The sequence below is a fragment of the Oncorhynchus mykiss genome, chromosome 8 (assembly GCF_057628025.1).
Source record: "Oncorhynchus mykiss isolate SJ-2025 chromosome 8, ASM5762802v1, whole genome shotgun sequence".
Classification (NCBI taxonomy): Eukaryota; Metazoa; Chordata; class Actinopteri; order Salmoniformes; family Salmonidae; genus Oncorhynchus; species Oncorhynchus mykiss.
The window spans coordinates 30,566,526-30,587,350 of record NC_143029.1 but is presented as its reverse complement, the minus strand read 5'-3'; the positions used below and the strand labels follow the sequence as shown (position 1 = coordinate 30,587,350).

The 20,825-nt window shown below is 48.2% G+C and overlaps 1 protein-coding gene across 5 annotated transcripts in view; it reads left to right on the top strand.

The window, feature by feature from the left end:
- LOC110529224 (forkhead box protein N3) overlaps nt 1-20,825 on the top strand; it is a 56,577-nt gene that overhangs the window by 20,982 nt on the left and 14,770 nt on the right. For 2 of the 5 annotated variants that reach the window (XM_036985251.2, XM_036985252.2), the window contains exons 2-3: nt 434-1,000; nt 12,495-12,643. In XM_036985251.2, the coding sequence (XP_036841146.2) occupies nt 434-1,000; nt 12,495-12,643 (716 nt within the window). Of the gene's footprint in view, nt 1-433; nt 1,001-1,662; nt 4,893-4,966; nt 4,993-5,221; nt 5,434-12,494; nt 12,644-20,825 lie in introns of those variants that run through there. The other 3 variants (XR_016497732.1, XM_090243151.1, XM_090243152.1) reach the window with 3 other exon arrangements.

The window sequence follows — 20,825 nt, the reverse complement described above, 5'->3', positions numbered from 1 at the left end:
AGAAGAGTCAGATCGGGGGATGATTTCCTTGGCTCATAGCATGATCACACAGGGTGAGCTGGCTACTACATATCTCCTGCTGGGATTAATCTTATCCTAGTGTGTGTGTGTGTGTGTGTGTGTGTGTGTGTGTGTGTGTGTGTGTGTTCATTTCCATCTTGCGATCATCTTACCGACAGAAGACGACACCTAACACAGGATATAAGCATTTACTATGCAGTCAATTTAGCTACTGTTCTAGCAATTCATCTGCAGTTAACTAATGCATTCTAACGCTCATCTTATCTCCAATGGTTGGTGTGATTGTTACAGCAACCATTTCTGAGGATCCCATCAAAACTGTCTCAAAACCCACTGTAGAAGCATCAGAGTTGCAGACATGACTTGATTCATAGTAACCCAGTCTTGTGCTCTTCTCCCCTCCCCCATCCAGGAGAGAGTCCAGGGCTGGATGGGACCCACCATGCCGCCCAGTAAGAAGGCCCAGAGCCCCAGCAGTGGTTTGGGAGCGACCCGGGGTCTGAGTCCCCTCTACAGGGAGGCGGAGGCAGCCGACCTGTCCCTGTCTCTGTCGGCATCCTTCTCCAAAGCCGAGGACGAGGAGCTCACCAGCCTCTCCTGGCTCCACGAGAGCACAGACCTTCTCAACAGCTTCTCTCACTCGGGGCTCCGCTCCGTCTCCCCCCTGCAGGACCCCGACGGTCACCCTCTACCCCCCCACTCCCCCTCCTCCTCCTCCCCTTCCCCCGACCCATGTGATTCTTCCCAATACGACCTGGCCACGGGAGCCAATCGGAAGCCTCCGTACTCGTTCAGCTGTCTGATCTTCATGGCAATAGAGGACGCACCATCCAAGAGGCTGCCGGTGAAAGATATCTATGGTTGGATCCTGGAGCATTTCCCGTATTTCGCTAGCGCCCCTACTGGTTGGAAGAACTCGGTACGCCACAATCTGTCGCTTAATAAGTGTTTCAAGAAGGTGGACAAGGATAGGAGCCAGGTAAGGAGGAGGCTAGCAAAGACACACACACACGTACGCACACGCTCACACACACACACACACACACACACACACACACACACACACACACACACGCACACTCACACACACACACACACACACACACACACACACACACACACACACACACAGCTGCACCACACTCTCTCGCTCTCTTTCTCTCGCTCTCTCTCTCTATCTCTTTGTTTGTTTGAGGTGCTTGGACGCATTTCAAATTCAGTTATCAGGAGAACAGCCATTTCAATCTCCGAGTCAAACATATTCAGTATTTTGTCTACACATGTACAAGGAATTGCTTTATCAATACTTCATCATCTCACTGAATTCCAACTAAAAAGCAGAAGTTTGGCGTTCTCTGGAGGGAACAGCCATTTCAGTTTTGATTTAAATCTAGATCTGGTTTCATCTAAAGGCTTAAATATTTCACTAATCATTCTCCTATTTCAGGAGCTGGTTACATATACCATATATACTAATTAGGAAAATAATTCCCATAACCAATTAATACTAAAAGTTGTATTAACATTCATGTCAATAGATATCAGATATCATCTGGGAAAATGTAAATAAATACTGGAAGAAAGGGTTATAACCCACACTCACTGAGCTCTTCTTTACATTTTAATGTCTTATTTCTTCAGCCAGGTCACCCGTGATAAAAGTCATTATTCGACATCCATCCATGTCTGAGGATGACGTGAAAACGCTTCCAAATTTGACTTTTGGGGCAACTTTGAAAGCTGGCGTTTGAGGAACATGGCTGAACGTCCAATTCTGGCGTGAGGCTGTTCCGGAGCTGGTTGAATTGTTCTGCAGCAGAGGTCAGAACTAAGGGACGTGTTTCGGCGACAGCCGAGCGTTTGGAGAACAACAGACATCCACCCATATTTACAGATGACGTCACGTTGGAGTACTGCTGCTTTCTTTTTTTCACAATCATTATTCACAATCATTATTGACATACATTATTTACACACATTTCCTACTGTTTTCCACCAAAGATCCTGTTGCTCAAAGGCAGAAACCTAACAGAAGTTCTTCATTCAAGCCTCTACGGCTCTATTTGTAAGACATAGAAATTCTTCTCTGTCACTTCCTCATTTAAGTGGCTGTACAACTTCTAAGCCCTGGAACCTCAGTTGGCACACATCATGTTTGACCGCATTAAAGTATCTGGCTACAGGGGACAGTTCACTGTGATGCATTTCTTTCTTCGCCCTCGTACGGGAAAGAAAATGTATGTCACGGGGGTAGAATTTCCTGTAAAACAAAATTTGTGGTCTATTTACTCAAGTGCCCCATGTGGCTATTATTATCTTGGGAAGTCTAAGAAAGAATTGAAAGTTCGTATTACAGAGCACAAGAGCAGAGCACCCCTGTAGCCAGACACCATGTGTCTTCTAATGAAGTTCATATGTGAGAATTGCCAGAACAATCCGAGATGCCAAAAATATATTTTCGCTCCCTCAGGCATATAATTACCCATAAGGCTTATATTATGTACACTATACAGGCTTTAGCTTGTGCATTAGATTCTTTATGAAATGAACTTGTGAGCTCTTAACTACATTTGCCCAGCACATGAACCACATCCTTTCCCTTGTGAGTGAATGTGATATGTGGAAGGACAAAATGTACAAACTGTATCGTGTGTGTGTGTGTGTGTGTGTGTGTGTGTGTGTGTGTGTGCGCGTGTCTGCCCTTAAGTTACTCTGTCATCTGGCCCCTTGACTACAACTGCATAGAGTTTTCCTTGTATACATATCTCCATAGTAACTAGGTTGCAGTTGACATAAAAGTATGCTGTTGCTGTGGAGACGGGGAAACTGATTTGGCTATACTGACTTTGAGTGTGTGTGCCCGCCCTTGGGTATGTACAAGAATGTGTGTGTGTGTGTGTGTGTGGGTGTGTGATGGCAAGGACAGAAAGGTGCAGTTGGCAGGGACATTTTTTTTCCTCTCACACAGACAGTTTAAGACAGCCAATTAGTTCACTCTCCAATTCTGTCAAATAACCGCTCAGCCCAAACTGACTACCAACTGTTACAGGAACAGAAAATACATCGTTACATAAAGACGCATACCTCAGTATACACACACGAATATGTGCCTGGTCTTAAAAACAGCTATTTTACCTGAGAAAAAAGGCTGCTTTGTATGGAATCATAACGATGTCAACTGTGTAATTTCGAGGAAAGACTAACGTTACTATTGCATTCAGCTACTGTCTTTCTAAGGAGAAGCTGTTTGTCCAGTTTTTCTTTCCCTTTTAAATGCCTTTCCTCTGTCTGTTTATCTCTGGATTGAGCAGTACGGGTCGGGTAAGCATTTTTTACATGGCCTTATATTCCACATTAACATCAAGCTAGTGGGGAGGGAAAATCTTCCAATTGGATTGGGGTTTAGTATAGTGAACAGTCTTGGTTGGTCCACGGGCTAAGTCCTTGCTGGGTCCACGGGCTAAGTCCTTGCTGGGTCCACGGGCTAAGTCCTTGCTGGGTCCACGGGCTAAGTCCTTGCTGGGTCCACGGGCTAAGTCCTTGCTGGGTCCACGGGCTAAGTCCTTGCTGGGTCCACGGGCTAAGTCCTTGCTGGGTCCACGGGCTAAGTCCTTGCTGGGTCCACGGGCTAAGTCCTTGCTGGGTCCATGGGCTAAGTCCTTGCTGGGTCCACGGGCTAAGTCCTTGCTAGGCCTTGGCTTGGAATAAAAAAGCCTTTTTTTTGCAAATGCACCAAATTATATTTCCATTAATTTAGAGAGGTGGAGATTATTATGACAAGACACGATTTGTTCCAGAGAGTGTGTTTCTGGGTCATATTCAGGTAGACGACAAGACTACTGACTGGGGTTAGCTTAGTGTGTGTGTGTGTGTGTGTGTGTGTGTGTGTGTGTGTGTGTGTGTGTGTGTGTGTGTGTGTGTGTGTGTGTGTGTGTGTGCGTGTGTGTGCGTGTGTGCGCGTGTGTGCGCGTGTGTGCGTGTGTGTGCGTGTGTGTGCGTGTGTGTGTGTGTGTGTGTGTGTGTGTGTGTGTGTGTGTGTGTGTGTGTGTGTGCGCGTGTGTCTGTGCGAGACAGTCAGAGGGCTCAAGTCTCATGGTTTCCATGGTGTTGTTTACAAACAGGATTCCTCCATTGGTGAATGAGAAGCCTTAATGACAGGACACGGTGTTGTGCTCATAATACACACACACACACACACACGCAGCTTTATATTGGTTATGAAATCAAAGCTGAAAAGTGGGTTATGAAGAAACAGTTCTGTATGAGAAGCAGTTCAAAAAGAGCGATTTGGTCAATGCAATACTCTCAACGCTTTCCCAGGGTATTGGGATCAGACAATGAAACAACTTTGAACTAAATCTCTGTTTTCATTGTTGGCTAAAGTGGAAACAGACTGGTAACCAGGCTAACTCAAGATCCATAGCAACAGATCTCTGGTAAAAGGGGTGTTTCAGGGTCTACATGGAACTCAAAAGGTTTCTACCTGGAACCTAAAAGGGTTTTTCATAGGGCTCTCTTGCACTCTAAAAATGTGGGGTTCAACAAGGGTTCTTCTAAGAACCTTAGAGTTCTTGGCACTGAACGTGGCCCCCAGTAGGTTCTTCCAAGAACCCAATAGGAGGTGGGGTTCATCGAGGTATCTCCTTAGTTGGTGGGGGTTCTTGCAGGAACCTAACTGCCCAACTGAAACATTTAGGTGCAGGCACTTCACTGAAAAACGTAAAGATCTCTTCAATTTAAGGTAAGGTTTGTCCTTTGTATGATCTACATTTATTTTGTTTAATGATGATACCATCTATCTTTTCATATTTGTGCCAATCTTTCAAAAACAGAAAATGGACACAAGTCAATGGATATCAATCAACAAAGAGGTAAGAATATTTTGAAGGCTAGCTGTATTGAGTGCAGATGACTAAACTGCTCACCTTTGCGTCTGTGTCTGCAGGTATGAAGACGAGGAGGCATACAAAGGTATGTCAGTAGCTGTTGGTATGTTATTATGCAGATCACATTTACCATATTCCTCTCTTACCTCTTCAATGAATATCCCATAGGCCTCTACATTATGGACATGGTATATGAAAACCATTATCAAAGCCGTTGTTTTCATTCCCATTTACCACAAAAAACAAGGTATGAATACTGTAGTGTGCATGTTTTATTAATCATCTGTATAATTACTATTCTTTGGGATTCACAGACTTCACCCTCCCTACACCTCTGATGAATATAACAGGAAACCTGTTTGATCACCATGCTCTGCAAAATCATTCTGGCTATGGATACAGAGAACATCAACACATTAACATCATCACACCATTGGACTTGGGGCTCTGCTGGGAGTTTACCTCATATTTAGATTGTTTTATTCTGCTTTGCCTCTAAAATCATAATAAACACTGAGAACTAAAATACCGTGTTATTGTTGTGATTCTTATGCATATTATTATTAATATTAATAATAGTAATAGGGGGGGGGGGGGGGGGGGGGTAGTTCAAAATGAACCCCAAAAGGTTCTTTGAGGATCCATTAAAAGGGGTTCTTTAAAGAACTTATAGGGGTTCCCCCACAGTTTCAATTTGAAGAACCCCTGAAGGACACTCCAGGAACCTTTTGCTTTTTAAAGTGTATGGGGACAGCTGAAGAACCCTTTTAGGTTCTACATCCTTCTTTACAAAGAGTGTAGGGTTGGTCACAGCAGATGAAGAAAAACAGATCCTATGTTTTCAATGACTCTTCAATGTATTTGGAACAAAGAGTTCTCTGATATAACCTTGTCTGCCATTATACTATGATGCATCTTAGAACCATGGCAACACCCGGATCCCTGGTATGTGGTTGGTTGAAGAGGTATACAGTATTAGGGTCAGTAACAGCAGGACCATTTAATATCCTCCCCCCTCCCCCCCTCTCTCTCTCCTCTCTGCCTTCTTTTCCTAGTGGGTCCCAGACTACAGAGTACAGTTTATGTAACAGAGGAAACAGATGTGGGGAGCATACAACTCCTCTCTTTCTCTCTGTCTTCCATTCTGTCTGTCTGTCTGTCTGTCTGTCTGTCTGTCTGTCTCTCTCTTTCTCTCTTTCTTTCTCTCGTTGACAGACTGAGTTGGCCTGGACTAGAGGTCTGCTGTGGGACTGATTTTCTTCATCCCGCTCCTGCTGCTTTTCGTACTGCGCCCCCTCCTGCTGCTTTTCGTACCGCGCCCCCTCCTGCTGCTTTTCATACCGCGCCCCCTCCTGCTGCTTTTCGTATCGCGTCCCCTCCTGCTGCTTTTCGTACCGCGTCCCCTCCTGCTGCTTTTCGTACCGCGCCCCCTCCTGCTGCTTTTTGTACCGCGCCCCCTCCTGCTGCTTTTCATACCGCGCCCCCTCCTGCTGCTTTTCGTACCGCGCCCCCTCCTGCTGCTTTTCATACCGCGCCCTCTCCTGCTGCTTTTTGTACCGCGCCCCCTCCTGCTGCTTTTCATACCGCGCCCCCTCCTCCTGCTTTTCGTACCGCGTCCCCTCCTGCTGCTTTTCATACCGCGCCCCCTCCTGCTGCTTTTCGTACCACGCCCCCTCCTGCTGCTTTTCATACCGCGCCCCCTCCTCCTGCTTTTCATACCGCGCCCCCTCCTGCTGCTTTCCGTACTGCGCCCCCTCCTGCTGACTTCTTGACTGACACCAACCCGCTCCCGCAAGAAGTGGTCCCGAATCGGACTGCAGTCCCGTTATTGTAGGTGTAGCAGCCCAGGTCCCAGCCGTTTTGAGATCACACATATAGACGTATTTGATCTTGCACGCCTCAAGAAAGAGAGGGAAGGTAGGCCACTGAATGTAAATCAGCAAGAATTAGGCTATTTGAGTTTGTGAATATTGCTAACAAACAGGTGCTTTAACACGAGAACACGTACAAGACAGAAAGACGACCGTTCTCAATAATCTGCGGGACTAAAACATATTTTAATTCCATAATTGTCTGTCTGACCGCCCGCTCCTGACCGCAGCATGAAAAATGCTCTCAGCCTGGCCACAGGTCCCGTGGGATGCCCTCTGGAATGCAGCTCTTTAGCCTACACCACTCTGTGCGTACTCTTTACAATCAGTGCTTTTCTGTCTTTTTCTGTTAATAGTGTCTATTAAGACATGTGTTTCAAGATTTAAGTTTTGTTCTAAACTGGGTGGTTTAAGCCCTGAATGCTGATTTGGCTGACAGCCGTGATATATCAGATCGTAAACCATGGGTATGACAAAACATTTAGTTGTTACTGCTCTAATTACATTGGTAACCAGTTTATAATAGCAATAAGGCACCTCGGGGGGTTGTGGTATATTACCAATATACCACGGCTAAGGGCTGTATCCAGGCACTCCAGGCAAGTGTTTAAATTGTGCAGTATTAGCAATAGTAAATACGATTGTGGTAGCAGCCGTTGTGATGTGTGTGTGTGTGTAGCGTGTGTGTGTGTTTGTGTGCAGAGAGTCAGTGCAGATGGTCAGTCCAGTTCAAGTGTTCAGCAGTCTGATTGCTTGTAGATAGAAACGGTCTCTGAGTCTATTGGGATCAGACGTCATGCTCCGATACCATCTGCCCAACGGTGAGGGAGTAAACAGCTCGTGGCTGGAGCGTGTGGGGTCCTTGACGATGCTGTGGGCCTTCCTCTGGCACCGTTTCTAGTAGATATTCTAGATGGGTGGGAGCACAGTCCCAGTGATGTACTGAGCCTTCTTCAACACCGGCTGGAGGGCCTTGTGGTTGTGGACGGAGCAATTGCCGTATCAGGCCGTGATGTGACTAGTCAGGATACTCTCCATGGTGCAGAAGTAGTACTCGGAGAGGTGCCGTGCCGTGTTTCCTAAGCCGCCTTAGGAAGTAGAGACCGTGTTGCACCATTTTGACAAGAGTGGTGATGGTTTTGGTCCATGTCAAGTCATCGGTGATGTCTGTGTAACCAGCTCAGATATTTTTTTTGTTTCTTTCCCTAAGGGTTAAAGCTAGCATTGGGTTTCTATTTATCTGATCCTAGATCTGTTGTTAAGGTCAACTTCTACCTCCTGGAGCCATGTGACTTCAGGGTTTCCGGCAGCCTTCCCAGAACACTTTATAAACACAGATGGGCAGTGGCGTGGAACCAGGTTGGGTTGGGTCGTAGTGTCGGCACAGAACACTGAGCACACATGCAGCTGGTTCTTCTAGGAACAAGGCTCTTTCCAAGACACCAAGACAGGGGGGGGGGGAAATAGTGGTGACCAGCCAACCCAAATTGAAATAGCCTAGGCACTGTTGTTTTTAGTTGAGCGACGTCAGAGAGAGAAACACTCAATGTAAACTAGTGGGACTCGTCTCTGCTGGTAAACGCAGCTATATATCCAGATACATCTCTCACTCATCCCCATTGCGAGGGCTGGCACGAAGGGCCATCTTCTCCACTGTGAACCAATCCTGAATAAATCTGTCACCTAAATTCTAGCCATTCCCTGTTAACGGCAGGGTTATTTCCATACCTCAGTGCCTCTGAAGTACATGTAACCATGCTAAGAACACACACTACATGGCCAAAAGGATGTGGACAGCCCTTCAAATTAGGGGATTTGGTTATTTCAGCCAGTTATTTCATTGCTAACAGGTGTATAAAATTGAGCACACGGCCATGCAATCTCCATAGACAAACATTGGCAGTAGAATGGCCTTACTGAAGAGCTCAGTGACTTTCAATGTGGCACCGTCATAGGATGCCAGCTTTCCAACAAGTCAGTTTGTCAAATGTATGCCCTGCTAGAGCTGCCCCGGTCAACTGTAAGTGCTGTTATTGTGAAGTGGAAACGTTTAAGAGCAACAACGGCTCAGCCATGAAGTGGTAGGCCACACAAGCTCACCAAACGGGACCGCTGAAGCACTTAAAAATCGCCTGTCCTCGGTTGCAACACTTACTACCGAGTTCCAAGCAGCCTCTGGAAGCAACGTCAGCACAAGAACTGGTCGTCGGGAGCTTCATGAAATGGGTTTCCATGGCCAAGCAGCTGCACACAGGCCTAAGATCACCATGCAAAATTCCAAGCGTTGGCTGGAGTGGTGTAAAGTTTGCTGCCATTGGACCCTGGAGCAGTGGAAACGCGTTCTCTGAAGTGATGAATCACGCTTCACCATCTGTCAGTCTGATGGACGAATCTGGGTTTGATGGATACCAGGAGAACACTACCTGCCTGAATGCATAGTCCCTACTGTAACGTTTGGTGGAGGAGGAATAATGGTCTGGGGCTGTTTTTCATGGTGCTGCCTAGGCCCCTTAGTTCCAGTGAAGGGAAATCTTAATGCTACAGCATACAATGACATTCTAGACGATTCTGTGACTCCAACTTTGTGGAAAAAGTTTGGGGAAGGCCCTTTCCTGTTTCAGTATGATAATGCCCCCGTGCACAAAGTGAGGTCCATACAGAAATGGTTTGTTGAGATTGGTGTGGAAGAACTTGACTGGCCTGCACAGAGCCTTGACTTCAACCCCGTTGAACACCTTTGGGATGAATTGGAACGCCGACTGCGAGCCAGGCCTAATCGCCCAACATCAGTGCCCGACCTCACTAATGCTCTTGTGGTTGATTTGAAGCAAGTCCTCGCAGCAATGTTCCAACATCTATTGGAAAGCCTTCCCAGAAGAGTGGAGGCTGTTACAGCTGCAAAGGGAGGACCAACTCCATATTAATGCCCATGATTTTGGAATGAGATGTTCGACGAGGAGGTGTCCACATACTTTTGGCTTAGTGTAGCTGACACCAGTAACCAGTCCCTTCAGCCTCACTTGTCCTGGGTCTAAAGCCCTAATTCCCTGCTACCGTGGCTGACACACACCTGCAGGAGAAACAGGCCTGGTGTTGCATCCCAAATTGCATCCTATTCCCTATTCCCTGCACTACTTTTCACCAGGGCCCATAGGTCTAGTGCACTATGTAGGGTATAGGGAATAGAGTGCCATTTGAGACGCTGATCTGGTGTTGTGTGGGTGAATGAGGATAAACCAGTTCCACCTAATGGAGCTGTGCAAGAAACCTCCAGTGGGGTTTTGAGAATGGCACCAATGCATGTTCTGGGAGAGGAGTTGGAGGGGGTGAAGGGAGGAGAGGGAGAGAGAAGGGTGCAGCTGCAAAACACTTATTTTTTTGGGGGGGCGAGGGGTTACTGCATACTGTTGGTTGGACCTCATTAGCTTACAAAAAAGAATAACACCCATTAACAAGACTTGGGGTCACTTTCTTTGCCAACAACACTCCACCACCACTACTCCTCTCAGGTTAGACGTTACTCTGGGACCCATGGCAGGATGTGCTGTGGGATCGGTTTACCCTCCCCAAATACTAACCATAGCCATGAGTTTTTAAAAACAAGAAACTGGTCCCAGATCAAATGTCTAGTGGTAAAGTTCATCCTAATCTGCCAACACTGACATAGTTCAGCACCTCCTCTCCACCCCCTGCTGTTGCCTGTTGCCTAGGCGAGTTCTGCGCTCTGATTGGCCCATCGACCGAGGGCTGTGGAGCTCTGATTGGCCCATCGACCCGGGGGCTGTGGAGCTGTCTGCTGATTGGTGGTTGGGGGTGGTGAGGTCAGCAGACAACTCTAATGTTGGGAGCATCGATTTAACAGGCTGCCAAGCGGCGTGCTCACACACAAACACACACACACAAACACACACACACACATATGCACACACACACACATATGCACACACACGCAGTGGACTGGCGGGAGAGTGCGAGGGGGAAATTTGGGCCGGCAGGGTCACCTCTGCGGGGGTGAGATGTGAGTGATGTCATGGTGCGTGTGTGTGTGTGTGTGTGTGTGTGTGTGTGTGTGTATTCGTGTGTGCATGGTTGGGTGTACTATCATACTCTCCAGGGAAGGCATCTCTAGCTGTACTAGACCCACACTAGGGAGCTAGGCATGCTGGGTAATGTCAGACACCACAGGGGAAGTGGCTGGACTGGGTACACACACATGCCTGTAAACATATGAGGCCTAAATATTACAACCTAGTGCTTGTAATGAAGTCTATATACTCTGTCCTTTAACAAAACACAGAAAAAGTCACAGTGATGGGATTGATTATATTAGCTCAGTTGGTAGAGGATGGCGTTGACAACGGGTTCAATTCCCAGGACTACCCATATGGAAAAGGTACGCAGGCATGACTAAGTCACTTTGAACTTTTGAACACGCACACACACACACTCTTCGCACTCTCGTCACTCCATTGTCTTTCTACTGTCTATTTGGCAGGCGTGATCGGAGTAGTGAAGTAAGAAGTTGCATGGGGGTTGTGTGTGTGTGTCTCTCCAACGGCACTGAGGGGAAGTAGACGTCTTCATTGGGCGGGGGGAGTTCTAAAATAGAACAGCACAACCCCTCTGGAATGGAAAACTCTCCTCCTGTCTTAACCAAGTGCTCTGTGGTGATGTTTCACTTTGGAAAATGGAAATATCACTGCAATAACACACACACACACACACACACACACTATCACTGCAGAGAATATATTAAGACTAATATGCCTTGAAGACATATCTTCTGATAGAATGTACATTTGTGTGATATGTATGAGTCCTGGGGTGATGTTTGAGAGGTACTGTATTTCCGGAGTTTTCCTAATGGATTCAGTCATGTTCTGTTTCAATGTGCTTCATCTGGTTGGGATCTGGTCTGCAGCACAACTCTGTAAGAAAGTGAAGGAGAAGAGGGGCGAGAGAGAGGGAAGGAGAGAGAGAGAGAGAGGCAGAGGGAGGGAGAGAGAGTGAGGCAGAGGGAGGGAGAGAGAGCGTCAGGGGGAGGGAGGGAGAGAGAGGGATGGGTGGAGAGAGAGAGGGGGAGAAAGTAAGAAGCGAGAGAGGGGGAAGGAGAGGGAGAGGGGCAGAGGGAGGGAAAGGCAGAGGGAGGGAGAGAGGGAGAGGCAGAGGGAGGGAGGGAGAGAAAGAGGCAGAGGGAGGGAGGGAGAGAGAGAGAGGCAGAGGGAGGGAGAGAGAGAGGCAGAGGGAGGGAGAGAGAGAGGCAGAGGGAGGGAGAGAGAACATCAGGGGGAGGGAGGGAGAGAGAGAGGGGGAGAAAGTAAGAAGAGAGAGAGAGTGACAGAGAGACTTTGTGAATAGAACTAGGGGCATTAAGTCGCTGACAACAACAGAAAGGCAGGACATATGGAGAGGGTTGTGGTGCTGGATGTTGACTGAGCTTGTGCTTTGGACCTGTTTGTTCTGCTCTGTGTCTCCGTGTTTGTTTGTGGTCTGGTGTGTCTATGATGTAGGCTGGTTTTCCAGGGACAGTGGATACTGAGAGCAACAACTGTCATGTAGCCATGGTTCAAATGGTCAATGCTTCTGTTTCCATGTTGTTAGTTAAATAATACTAACCATCCTCTTTTCTCTCTGCCTCTCTCTCTCTCTCTCTCCCTCACTCTCTCTATCCCTCACTCTCTCTCTCTCTCCCTCACTCTCTCCTTCCCTCTCTCAGAGTATAGGTAAAGGCTCGTTGTGGTCCATAGATCCAGAGTACCGAAACAACCTGATCCAGGCTTTGAAGAAGACCCCGTACCACCCCTACTCCCCAGGACTGGTTACCCCCTCCACCTCTCCCCCCACCTCTCCTCAGGCGTATCACAGGTAGCTTACATACCTCTCACACTTCACACACTTTCTTCATTCTGTCTTTTATACCTTCTTCATATCGTTCACCCACTTCTTCCCTCTTTCCCTAAGGCATATCACAGGTAGCTACACACCTCTCGCTTTCTCTCACACACACACACACACACACACACACACACACACACACACACACACACACACACACACACTTCCCTTGTGTCCCTTATTCTCTCCCTCTCTTTTTGACCCCTTGCCACCCCAATTTGTCATTGACATTCCCCCCCCAGTTTCCCCCGTTCCTTCCCTTCCTACCTCCTCACATCCCCCTCTTCTTATCTGCTTCTATAATTCTTTGTTCCCCCCTTTTACAACTCTGTCCCTATCCCTTACCTTCCTTTCCTCCTCTCTTCTCTCCATTCTCCCACCTCTCATTCCTCTCGTTTTCTCTCCTCTCTGGTCACCCCAGTGGGTAGCTATGTCAGAGAAAACCACTATAAAGCTTTTTCAGTTTTTTCTCTCTTTCTTCTCTCTGGCCCTCCATCGGTCAGCCAGTCAGTGGGCAGGTTGGCTCGCAGAACCACTGGACTGTGTAAGACCGAATAATTGGCTCAGTGTAAAACGTAAAAGTGTCATTTTTAACAATGAGGGATGGGGAGGTGGAACAAATTGGAGGCCAGTTTCCGGATGCTGGTAGAAAAGGGAAAGATGTCAGTTTCTCCATTACATTATACAGCATGAGAAAGAGGAATAAGGCGAATACGTTTTCTATTGACAGAGACTTCACGCCCGGGGTCCCTAGCGGCACTTTGACTCAGTAGCCCACATGCGCGCGCACACGCACACAGAAGAACCCATGTGTGGAAACGGACAGGGCTATTGGAGAGGAGGCATGTTTGTCTGTGTCCTTCAGTGAGGGGCATTGTGATGGTATCAAAGTCAGGTCAGTGATTATGGTACAGAGAGCGTGCAGAGGGCTTTGTGGGGCCAGGATTATCTCAGTGGTGTATACAATGGGAGGGAGGGAGGGAGGGGGAGGAAGGGGGGGGGGGGAGACAGATTCACATGTGTTTTCTTTGTCTACCTCCATTGTTGTGCCTCAGAGAGCTCACATTTCTCAGTTCCACCTTCCACCAATGACTTACTCTGCTCCTGAATGATTGTGCATGGCATGCAGAACATTTAGGGGTTCCATGAGAGGGAGGATGGGAAGGAGGAGGAAGAGAGACAGAGTAGAGCATGCTGGGTATCAGGTCAGCTCCCTGGCGCATTCCTTCACACCCTATCGGCATCTGGATGGGGGAGGAGGGAAGCGAGCGGGGAGGAGAGGGAGTCTCGAGGGACTAGAGAGGGAGAGAGCGGGAGGAGGGCTGAACGACCGTCTGCCACGAGTTAGCCCCTCGCGAGACGATTAATGCATGGTTGCCTAGGCGACGGGAACGCCTCCATGGCAACACATGCGCTGAGACAGGTGCAGCCACACCACAAATCTATTTGTTGCCTGGCGGAAGAAGAAAATAATTAGAAAGAGAGAGGGATAGAGGAGAAGAGAGGGAGAAAGAGGGAGAGAGAAAGGGATAGAGGAGCAGAGAGGGAAAAAGAGGGAGAGAGGAGAAGAGAGGGAGAGCGGAGAAGAGGAAGAAAGAGGGAGCGTGGAGAAGAGAGGGAGAGGAGACAGAGAAGAAAATAGAGGGGGGACAGATAGAGAGGGAGAGGAGAGAGAGAGCGAGGCAATAGAGGGGGAGACAGAGAGAGAGAGGAAATATATGAGGAGACAGGGAGAGAGGAAATAGTGGAGGAGACAGAGAGAGAGAGGAAATAGAGGGGGAGACAGAGAGAGAGAGGAAATAGAGGGGGAGACAGATAGAGAGAGAGAGGAAATAGAGAGGGAGAGATAGAGAGAGAGGAAATAGAGGGGGAGACAGAGAGAGAGAGAGAGAGAGGTGAAATAGAGGGGGAGACAGATAGAGAGAGAGGAAATAGAGAGGGAGAGATAGAGAGAGAGGAAATAGAGGGGGAGACAGAGAGAGAGAGAGAGAGAGAGAGAGAGAAAATAGAGGGGGAGACAGAGAGGGAGAGGAAAAAGAGGGGGAGACAGATAGAGAGAGCGGAAATAGAGGGGGATACAGATAGAGAGAGAGAGGAAATAGAGAGGGAGAGATAGAGAGAGAGGAAATAGAGGGGGAGACAGAGAGAGAGAGAGAGAGAGGTGAAATAGAGGGGGAGACAGATAGAGAGAGAGGAAATAGAGAGGGAGAGATAGAGAGAGAGGAAATAGAGGGGGAGACAGAGAGAGAGAGAGAGAGAGAGAGAGAGAGAGAAAATAGAGGGGGAGACAGAGAGGGAGAGGAAAAAGAGGGGGAGACAGATAGAGAGAGAGGAAATAGAGGGGGAGACAGATAGAGAGAGAGAGGAAATAGAGGGGGAGACAGATAGAGAGAGAGAGAAGAAATCGAGGGGGAGACAGAGAGAGAGGAAATAGAGTGGGAGACAGATAGAGAGAGAGGAAATAGAGGGGGAGACAGAGAGAGAGAGAGAGGAAATAGAGGGGGAGACAGAGAGAGAGGAAATAGTGGAGACAGAGAGAGAGAGGAAATAGAGGGGGAGACAGAGAGAGAGGAAATAGTGGAGACAGAGAGAGAGAGGAAATAGAGGGGGAGACAGAGAGAGAGAGGAAATAGAGGAGGAGACAGAGAGAGAGGAAATAGTGGAGGAGACAGAGAGAGAGAGAGAGAGAGAGAGAGAGGAAATAGAGGGGGAGACAGATAGAGAGAGAGAGGAAATAGAGAGGGAGAGATAGAGAGAGAGGAAATAGAGGGGGAGACAGAGAGAGAGAGAGAGGAAATAGAGGGGGAGAGAGAGAGAGAGAGAGAGAGAGGGGAGACAGAGAGAGAGCGAGGAAATAGAGGGGGAGACAGAGAGAGAGGAAATAGTGGAGACAGAGAGAGAGAGGAAATAGAGGGGGAGACAGAGAGAGAGAGGAAATAGAGGGGGAGACAGAGAGAGAGAGGAAATAGAGGAGGAGACAGAGAGAGAGGAAATAGTGGAGGAGACAGAGAGAGAGAGAGAGAGAGAGAGAGAGGAAATAGAGGGGGAGACAGATAGAGAGAGAGAGGAAATAGAGAGGGAGAGATAGAGAGAGAGGAAATAGAGGGGGAGACAGAGAGAGAGAGAGAGAGAGAGGAAATAGAGAGGGAGACAGATAGAGAGAGAGGAAATAGAGAGGGAGAGATAGAGAGAGAGGAAATAGAGGGGGAGACAGAGAGAGAGAGAGAGGAAATAGAGGGCGAGACAGATAGAGAGAGCGGAAATAGAGGGGGAGACAGATAGAGAGAGAGAGGAAATAGAGGGGGAGACAGATAGAGAGAGAGAGAGAAGAAATAGAGGGGGAGACAGAGAGAGAGGAAATAGAGTGGGAGACAGATAGAGAGAGAGGAAATAGAGGGGGAGACAGAGAGAGAGAGAGGAAATAGAGGGGGAGACAGAGAGAGAGAGAGAGAGAGGGGGGAGACAGAGAGAGAGCGAGGAAATAGAGGGGGAGACAGAGAGAGAGGAAATAGTGGAGACAGAGAGAGAGAGGAAATAGAGGGGGAGACAGAGAGAGAGAGGAAATAGATGAGGAGACAGGGAGAGAGGAAATAGTGGAGGAGACAGAGAGAGAGAGGAAATAGAGGGGGCGACAGAGAGAGAGAGGAAATAGAGGAGGAGACAGAGAGAGAGGAAATAGTGGAGGAGACAGAGAGAGAGGAAATAGAGGGGGAGACAGATAGAGAGAGAGAGGAAATAGAGGGGGAGACAGATAGAGAGAGAGAGGAAATAGAGGGGGAGACAGATAGAGAGAGAGAGAGAGAGAGGGGAAATAGAGGGGGAGACAGATAGAGAGAGAGGAAATAGAGAGGGAGAGATAGAGAGAGAGGAAATAGAGGGGGAGACAGAGAGAGAGAGAGAGGAAATAGAGGGGGAGACAGAGAGAGAGAGGAAAAAGAGGGGGAGACAGATAGAGAGAGCGGAAATAGAGGGGGAGACAGATAGAGAGAGAGAGGAAATAGAGGGGGAGACAGATAGAGAGAGAGAGAGAAGAAATAGAGGGGGAGACAGAGAGAGAGGAAATAGAGTGGGAGACAGATAGAGAGAGAGGAAATAGAGGGGGAGACAGAGAGAGAGAGAGGAAATAGAGGGGGAGACAGAGAGAGAGAGAGAGAGAGGGGGGAGACAGAGAGAGAGCGAGGAAATAGAGGGGGAGACAGAGAGAGAGGAAATAGTGGAGACAGAGAGAGAGAGGAAATAGAGGGGGAGACAGAGAGAGAGAGGAAATAGATGAGGAGACAGGGAGAGAGAGAGAGAGAGGGGGGAGACAGAGAGAGAGCGAGGAAATAGAGGGGGAGACAGAGAGAGAGGAAATAGTGGAGACAGAGAGAGAGAGGAAATAGAGGGGGAGACAGAGAGAGAGAGGAAATAGATGAGGAGACAGGGAGAGAGGAAATAGTGGAGGAGACAGAGAGAGAGAGGAAATAGAGGGGGCGACAGAGAGAGAGAGGAAATAGAGGAGGAGACAGAGAGAGAGGAAATAGTGGAGGAGACAGAGAGAGAGGAAATAGAGGGGGAGACAGATAGAGAGAGAGAGGAAATAGAGGGGGAGACAGATAGAGAGAGAGAGGAAATAGAGGGGGAGACAGATAGAGAGAGAGAGAGAGAGAGGGGAAATAGAGGGGGAGACAGATAGAGAGAGAGGAAATAGAGAGGGAGAGATAGAGAGAGAGGAAATAGAGGGGGAGACAGAGAGAGAGAGAGAGGAAATAGAGGGGGAGACAGAGAGAGAGAGGAAAAAGAGGGGGCGACAGATAGAGAGAGCGGAAATAGAGGGGGATACAGATAGAGAGAGAGAGGAAATAGAGGGGGAGACAGATAGAGAGAGAGAGGAAATAGAGGGGGAGACAGATAGAGAGAGAGAAGAAATAGAAGGGGAGACAGAGAGAGAGGAAATAGAGTGGGAGACAGATAGAGAGAGAGGAAATAGAGGGGGAGACAGAGAGAGAGAGAGGAAATAGAGGGGGATACAGATAGAGAGAGAGAGGAAATAGAGGGGGAGACAGATAGAGAGAGAGAGGAAATAGAGGGGGAGACAGATAGAGAGAGAGAAGAAATAGAAGGGGAGACAGAGAGAGAGGAAATAGAGTGGGAGACAGATAGAGAGAGAGGAAATAGAGGGGGAGACAGAGAGAGAGAGAGGAAATAGAGGGGGGGATAGAGAGAGAGAGGGGAGACAGAGAGAGAGCGAGGAAATAGAGGGGGAGACAGAGAGAGAGGAAATAGTGGAGACAGAGAGAGAGAGGAAATAGAGGGGGAGACAGAGAGAGAGAGGAAAGAGATGAGGAGACAGAGAGAGAGAGGAAATAGAGGGGGAGAGAGAGAGAGAGGAAATAGAGGGGGCGACAGAGAGAGAGAGGAAATAGAGGGGGAGACAGAGAGAGAGGAAATAGAGGGGGAGACAGAGAGAGAGAGGAAATAGAGGAGGAGACAGATAGAGAGAGAGAGGAAATAGAGGGGGAGACAGATAGAGAGAGAGGAAATAGAGGGGGAGAGAGATAGAGAGAGGGGAAATAGAGGGGGAGACAGCGACAGAGAGAGGAAATAGAGGGGGAGAGAGAGAGGAAATAGAGGGGGAGACCGATAGAGAGAGAGGAAATAGAGGGGGAGACAGATAGAGCGAGAGGAAATAGAGGGGGAGAGATAGAGAGAGAGGAAATAGAGGGGGAGACAGAGAGAGAGAGAGAGAGGAAATAGAGGGGGAGACAGAGAGAGAGAGAGAGAGAGAGAGGGGGGAGACAGAGAGAGAGCGAGGAAATAGAGGGGGAGAGAGAGAGAGAGGAAATAGTGGAGACAGAGAGAGAGAGGAAATAGAGGGGGAGACAGAGAGAGCGAGGAAATAGATGAGGAGACAGAGAGAGAGGAAATAGTGGAGGAGACAGAGAGAGAGAGGAAATAGAGGGGGCGACAGAGAGAGAGAGGAAATAGAGGGGGAGACAGAGAAAGAGGAAATAGAGGGGGAGACAGAGAGAGAGAGGAAATAGAGGAGGAGACAGACAGAGAGAGAGAGGAAATAGAGGGGGAGACAGATAGAGAGAGAGGAAATAGAGGGGGAGAGAGATAGAGAGAGGGGAAATAGAGGGAGAGAGAGATAGAGAGAGGGGAAATAGAGGGGGAGACAGCGACAGAGAGAGAGAAGAAATAGAGGGGGAGAGAGAGAGGAAATAGAGGGGGAGACAGATAGAGAGAGAGGAAATAGAGGGGGAGACAGATAGAGCGAGAGGAAATAGAGGGGGAGACAGAGAGAGAGAGAGGAAATAGAGGGGGAGACAGATAGAGAGAGAGAGGAAATAGAGGGGGAGACAGATAGAGAGAGAGAGGAAATAGAGGGGGAGACAGATAGAGAGAGAGAAGAAATAGAGGGGGAGACAGATAGAGAGAGAGGAAATAGAGGGGGAGACAGATAGAGAGAGAGGAAATAGAGGTGGAGACAGAGAGAGAGAGAGTAAATAGAGGGGGAGACAGAGAGAGAGAGAGAGAGGGGGAGACAGAGAGAGCGAGGACATAGAGGGGGAGACAGAGAGAGAGAGAGAGAATAGAGGAGGAGACAGAGAGAGAGAGAGAGAGGAAATAGAGGGGGAGACAGAGAGAGATGAAATAGTGGAGACAGAGAGAGAGAGGAAATAGAGGGGGAGACAGAGAGAGAGAGGAAATAGAGGAGGAGACAGAGAAAGAGGAAATATTGGAGGAGACAGAGAGAGAGAGGAAATACACGGGGAGACAGAGAGAGAGAGGCAATATAGGGGGAGACAGAGAGAGAGAGGAAATAGAGGGGGAGACAGAGAGAGAGAGGAAATATAGGGGGAGACAGAGAGAGAGAGAGAGAGAGAGAGGAAATAGAGGGGGAGACAGAGAGAGAGAGGAAATAGACGGGGAGACAGATAGAGAGAGAGGAAATAGAGGAGGAGACAGAGAGAGAGAGAGGAAATAAAGGGGGAGACAGAGAGAGAGAGAGAATAGAGGAGGAGACAGAGAGAGAGAGGGGAAATAGTGGGGGAGACAGAGAGAGAGGAAATAGTGGAGGAGACAGAGAGAGAGGAAATAGAGGGGGAGACAGAGAGAGAGAGGAAATAAAGGATTAGACAGAGAGAGAGGAAATAGTGGAGGAGACAGAGAGAGAGAGAAAATAGAGGGGGAGACAGAGAGAGAGAGAGAATTGGGGAGACAGAGAGAGAGAGGAAATAGAGGGGGAGACAGAGAGAGAGAGGAAATAGAGGGGGAGACAGAGAGAGAGAGAGAGAATTGGGGAGAAAGAACAAAAGAGACAGGCAGTTAGCACAAAAAAAATATGTTATCGCCGTGGCAACGCTTAACTCTCCATGGCAACAGCAGGTGGCTCAGGGCTGTATTTTTCTGTTTGTGTTGTTTTTGTTACCTGCTTTTGTCCATCTCTGGTTAAAACATCAGAGAAGAGAGAGAGAGAGAGAGAGAGAGAACAGGAGGAGAGGTTCTAGACCTCCAAATCCGCTCTTTCTTCCTGTCTTTCAGATGGGCTCAGGAACAATAGAAGAGCTAACATTACACCGTGACTTTATTCTCTCAGTGAGTGGTGTAATGAGAACAGCTCAGTAAAGTGGAGTATAGTGTCTCTCTGGGGCTAATAGAAAATAGTGTCTCTTTGCTCCTGAAGGAGTTGAGTTTGTTCCGTCTCTAATCTACTTTGTCTCTCTGTAGTCCTGGAGGAGTTTGTTCAGTCTCACTGTGTCTCCTAATGGTCCTAAAAGGGTTTGTTCAGTCAGTCTGTACTAAGCCTGTAAAGTAGCTGCCCACAGCACCAGTGAGTCTTGGACAGTCCCAGCTGAAACCTTCCGTGATTCACAAAGTCAAGTCTGTGAGAGCTCACCGGACCATGCTCACTAATCTGGATCCGAAGACCACTGAACACTGTCTGCAAACCTTACAGCTCCTCTACAGACTTAAGACTTACCTCACCTTCTGTGTGTGTGTGTGTGTGTGTGTGTGTGTGTGTGTGTGTGTGTGTGTGTGTGTGTGTGTGTGTGTGTGTGTGTGTGTGTGTGTGTGTGTGTGTGAAGATGAACATGACCATTAGCTACTAAATACTCCGTTAGCAGAGTAATGATCGGCAGGAGAGTGTGCGAGCGTGTGTGTGCGA